The sequence below is a fragment of the Diabrotica undecimpunctata genome, chromosome 5, assembly GCF_040954645.1.
Source record: "Diabrotica undecimpunctata isolate CICGRU chromosome 5, icDiaUnde3, whole genome shotgun sequence".
Classification (NCBI taxonomy): domain Eukaryota; kingdom Metazoa; phylum Arthropoda; class Insecta; order Coleoptera; family Chrysomelidae; genus Diabrotica; species Diabrotica undecimpunctata.
Genome location: NC_092807.1, coordinates 1893693 through 1899383, shown reverse-complemented (window position 1 = coordinate 1899383; position 5691 = coordinate 1893693). Strand labels below are relative to the sequence as shown.

Sequence of the window (5691 nt, the reverse complement as noted above, 5' to 3'; positions counted from 1 at the left end):
TTTTTAATTTATATGTTGAAAATATATTTGCGGAAGCATTAGAAGACACTGAATTAGGCATTAAGGTGAACGGCATACCAATTAGCAATCTACGCTATGCGGACGACACAGTGATTATAACTGATAATTTGGAAGATCAGCAGTTATTACTTGATGGGGTGAATAGCATAGGTAAAAAATATGGCCTCAAAATCAGCATTTTGAAAACAAAATATATGGTTATTAGCAGAAACCCTCCAGAAAACCCGATAATATGCATAGGTGACGATCGCATAAAACGCGTGAAAACTTTTAAATACCTTGGCACCACAATCAATGACCAATCAGATCCACAACAAGAGATAAAAACCCGAATACAAATGGCAAGACAAGCTTTTGTGAAATTCAGACCGCTCCTATGTAGTCAAAACCTAAATTTCGAAATACGCTACAGAATGGTCAAGTGCTACATATAGTCCATCTTGCTTTATGGCATGGAAACGTGGACTTTAAAAAAAACATCTTTGTTGCTTGATGATGCGCATACCTTGGGTGGATAGAGTTCGAAACGATGACGTCCTTAAGAGAGCCGGCGTGGAAAGAGAACTCTTTAAATTAATTAAAAAACGCAAGATTGGTTACCTTGGGCAAATATTGAGAGGAGCAAAATATGAATTACCACAGTTAATCCTACAAGGGAAGATCGAAGGCAGGAGAGGAGCCGGCCGCAAACAATTATCCTGATTAAGGAATATTAAAGAATGGACAGGAATACACAATACAGGCGAGCTGTGTCACGCCGCCAAAAACAAAATTCTAGTAATAAGATAGTCGCCTACGCACTTTGGTGTATGGCATGTTAAGAAGAAGAAGAAGGAAAAATAGTTGGTGTTATATTTTTACTCATATTGACGAAGTATTTATTTATGTAGATTTTCAGGATTTCGAAGAGAAAATGTTTGAGCTATGTTAGTTTTATTTAGTGGTATGGACATGTAAGAAGAACTAGCGACAGCAGATGGATAAAGAGAATAACCGAATGGAGCCCCATAGGAAGGAGGAAAAGAGGACGACCCCGAAAATCCTGAAGGAACGAAGTAGACGACGCCATGAGTAAGAGAGGCCTAAACGATGGAGAATGGAACAACAGAGAGATATGGAAACGGTTGAGCGAGGGAAGGCAGTGGATACTGTAGAACAGGGACGTATTTATAGTTTTTTAATGGGGGGGGATCCTAATTTCCAAATTAAGTAAAACCGGGGCTTGGTTTTGAAATACCTTTGAAAAAAGTAATAAAAACAAATTTCTAAAAATTTTATTAAAACTTAAAATACCGTTTTACAAAATTAAATTCATTCTCTTCCTTCTTTCAGCTAACTTATTTACAATTTCTGAGGAATTTAGACCTATTGTCACATTCCGATGAATACTCATGAGAGCTAATCCTGTAAGCCTCTCGTCTCCCATTCTATTTCTAAGATAAGTTTTTAACCGTTTAAGTGATGAAAAAGTACGTTCAGGTGTGGCAGTAGATACTGGAACTGTTGCTAAAATTTGAAGAAGTTTCCTAACCGTTGGAAAAAAAATTTCATCACATCGGTCCATAGCTTCTAGTGCAGTAGACGGCTGTTCTTGATTGCACCAGTGGTTGTGCCAAAGCTCATACTCACTTACTAAATGTTTTATTTCAACTTCCCTGAGAAATATTTCTCCGATTCCTGCTATACATTTCTTTGCTCTCTCAGTATTTTGGGTGCGATCTGGTAGAAGCAACTGAATTCCTGAAATTGCTTCTTCGTGAGGTTTAAAGCGAGCATCAAGCTCGGTCACTACATGTTCTATAAATGGATAAAATATATTTCGCCGATAGTAAACTTCAGCAGTGTCCCCTGGTATATTATTGCGGTTCAATTGTCTCCTACTTACTCTTGGAACAGTTATATCTGCTGAAATTAATTTTTTTGCTTCCTCAAAAAGATTTGAGAATTCACGTTCGTTACGAAGGTTCTGTAAAGTGGTTTTTATTGTTTTTACGTAACTGCAAGAGTCGGTTAAATCTACATTGACTTTTTGTAGGGTTCGGTTTAAGCTTGACGTATAGGAGAAAACCTTCCTTAAAATAGTTAGTGAAACTATAAATTGACTGTTTTCCATTGCGACTTGTAACTGGTAAGCTTGGGTTGCAATTTCCCTTCCAGATTCTTGAAGTTCTTGAAGCACGGAATTTACTACAGGAAACATCTCAGCAAATCTTTCGACGGCTGTATGTTTTTCTGTCCAGCGTGTCTCACAAAGCGAGATAAGCGTTGAATGAGGTGCTTCAATCTCGTCCGCAGTTCTTTTTAAAAGTCCATCCCGGAGTGCAGATTGCCGAAAGAAGTTAATTATACTTTTAATAGTTCCGATGCAGTTTCGTATTGCAGGGATCTCGCATGAATGACCCAAAACTAAGTTTAATGTGTGCGCCACACAGTGTACGAATAGTGCTCGAGGATATTTGTCCATGATTATTGTTCTTACTCCTTTAAATCGTCCGCTCATCACAGCCGCACCATCATAGCCCTGGCCAACTAAATTCTCCAAATCTAATCCAAACGACTTAAGTTTATCGATGATTGTCGTAGCTAGAGCTAATCCTGTTACTTCATCAACGTGTATAAATTCAATGAAATCCTCTCGAATAAGTGCCTTTCCAGAAGAGCAGTCTACATACCGAAGGCAAAGTGAGAGTTGTTGGTGACGCGAAATGTCTTGAGTTTCGTCAGCAAGTACAGCAAAGAAACCTGATTGTTTCACTCTATTTATTATTTGCTCCTGAACAGCATTTCCACACAAATCAATAATTTCATTTTGAATGACGGACGATGTGTACATAGCCCGAGAATGATTGCTTTGAGAAATAAGGTGATTTTTAAGTACTTCATCACCAGCTTGCGCACGAAAACGAAGTAGTGCACGAAAATTACCGTCATTATGTAGAGGATCTATAATACCGATTTCACCAGAGTCTTGATTTTCTCTCAAAGGCAATTCCTGCCGTCCGCAAAATAAGATTGTGTCCACTATGGCACATAGCCTCTCTCTATTTTCTCGGGCAATTTTTTTATTTTCTTCATTAAACGACTCTGTAATATCACGAGTTTGACCTTCCATAACGCTTACAAAATTTCTTGCCCGTTCAACAGCATATTTATGATAATTTGTATTTCGATGATGTTCCATTTTTTCCAGAGCTTTTTTTCAGTTATTAAATGGTTTTGTGACAAAACTTCCAAGTTTTTGATCACCGCGACCACCTTCGGTCTGTCCAAATAAAACGCACATTTTGCATAATGATCCTTGTAACATATTTGAATATACTAACCATGGATTCTTTTGGGTCCAATGACGTTGAAAACAAAGTTTTCTTTTACCACAGACGGGGAACTTAAAAGTCTCTGGAGGGGTCCAAGTTTCTTTTAAAACTGTTAATTTTTCTTCGTCATTTTTTGGATTATTTGATAAATATTTACCAAAATCGTAGTCCATACCAGAATCCAGACCAGCTAAAAAAATGCTTTAAAATGGTGAGAGATTAAAATTAAAGTAACTTACCATTGCTTGGTTCTCTGTTTCTATCTGAGGTGGAGGGAGTTGGAGCATCCCCATCTGTACTAATATCCATACTCGGCGTAGTTAGGATTTTATCGTTTTGAGGATTCGGTTCATCATTAGTTTTCCCCTTCTTTGGAAAAAATCCCAAAAGCGACTGCTGTAAAGTTCGTTTCATACTTCTTTCACTAAAACATTAATATTAAGCAATATCCAAATAATAATTATTATATTATCTATATATACGTAACGACACTGTAGATACTTACACAAACACCACAAAAATTTCGACAAATACAACAGTTTACTGGATTTGTACTTGTACGATAGCAACAAAATAAAGAAAACAATACACAAATCCACATATGCACCGGCCGGCCGACAAACAAGACTGGCACTAGACAGACAGCACTAGACTGCGACTCATATATAACCACCGTTCAGTGATAAAATAAGTTGGGTCACTCTCGATTTAGCGCCGGTTTACCTGCCCCCGTCGTCTCACGCCCCGTACCTACCAAATTCTCACCGGTCAGTCCTCTCTAAATTTCTATCGTTCAGGCACCGTTCAATGTATTTGCGGAGCGTTCAATATCATTTATGACTACCGGCAAAAAATCTTTCGGCAAGAGCCGAGATCAAAAGAGTGAACCTACTATTTGGAATAGGTGTACGGTGATATAACTACTAATAGCGTTCTAATTCTAATAGGTATTAGTTTATCTGTATCTACGCTGCTACTGCGGACCGACAGCATCCGTGCGCTGACTCATTAATTTATTTTTATTTTTTATACATGTAATATTGGATTAAAAGTAATAGTTTTGCATGGACTGCAAGGAGGGGGTTTGAACCCCCTAAACCCCCCCCATAAATACGTCCCTGCTGTAGAATCCCTAAATATATATATATAGTTTTATTTTAAAGATCGTGTATTATGCACCAAGTTTCTCTTGCAACATTTTTAGAGCTTCCCAGATGATTCTGATACATTTTTTAGCTGTTTTGATAAGTTTTAGATAAGTTCCTCTGTACTTGGAGATACATTCAGTGACAAAGACGTTGGTAGTAAATTTCTTGACATACAGTAGTGAACGCTTATTTTTGGCTGATATGCGGATACCTTTGGTAGTCCAGAGTTTGTGCTGTTTTGACTTAATTGTAATTAAAGGAAATGCCTTATTGAAAATACAGACAAGCCTATCTAAAAAGTCATTGAAATTATAGTCAACATCCACAGAGGGAAAGTGCCACCCAAAAGTCGAGCACAAATTTTGGAATTTACGAAAGTTCTGAGCCGAAAAATCCTACCTAAACGTTGGAATTTTGAGGATTGTTTGATAAGAGTGTTAAACTTGAACTATAATGTAGTTCCAAATTAAGTATACGTTTGAAAAAAGTCGAGAGCACTGGTATAGCTTGAACAGTTAAAAAAAATACCTTAAGAGAAACGACCAAGTAAAACTTTGTACGTAAAAATGGAAGGGACAAGAAGAACAGCTGTAGCAAGGAAAAGGATGATGATTATCGTAATGAGCTTTTGGTAAAAGTCCATTTGACAGGGAGTTTATCTTATCAACTTTTTAATCGCAGAAAATTTAATTTTAATCTCTTTGTAAAATAACTGATTTGATTAAATTTGATCAACTATCAAACACCGATATCAAGTCTACATTTTTCACTTAACTTAAAGGATTGTTTGTTCTGTGAAACAGCGAGTCCTACGCACAATCGCCGAGAGAGATATTTAAAATTTTATTGGTGTAGGAACAGATCACTAAACATTGTTTATATATTTACCAGAAGTAACAGTAAAAGCGAGAGTATATTAGAAGAGTTAATGTGCACAGTTTCAAAGAAAACAGACATCACTATATAATTTGGGCTTTAATTTCACTCTATGTAAACATCGGTTCATTCCATTGTGGCCACCAGTTCTTTCAGACGAATGGCGTATACAAAGTGTATATACGTATAATATACACAATTGACTCGCTGGATTTATTTCCAGACTTTATTGCTTCGCTGTAATGGTCTTTTCGAAATTCAAGAAAAACGAATATGATAACGAAATTATTTTTACAACAGAATTTTGGTATTAGCTCTAATTTTTATGATAC

General features: G+C 36.8%; 1 protein-coding gene across 1 annotated transcript; it reads right to left on the bottom strand.

The window, feature by feature from the left end:
• Window positions 1-1199: 1199 nt before the first annotated feature.
• On the bottom strand, window positions 1200-4450 carry LOC140440978 (52 kDa repressor of the inhibitor of the protein kinase-like). The gene is made up of 3 exons (XM_072531338.1): window positions 3841-4450; window positions 3575-3759; window positions 1200-3525 (listed from the first exon to the last, which is right to left on the bottom strand). The coding sequence occupies exon 3, from the start codon at window positions 3200-3202 to the stop codon at window positions 1319-1321; it is 1884 nt and encodes a 627-aa protein (XP_072387439.1). The 5' UTR covers window positions 3203-3525; window positions 3575-3759; window positions 3841-4450; the 3' UTR covers window positions 1200-1318.
• Between the last annotated feature and the right edge of the window lie 1241 nt (window positions 4451-5691).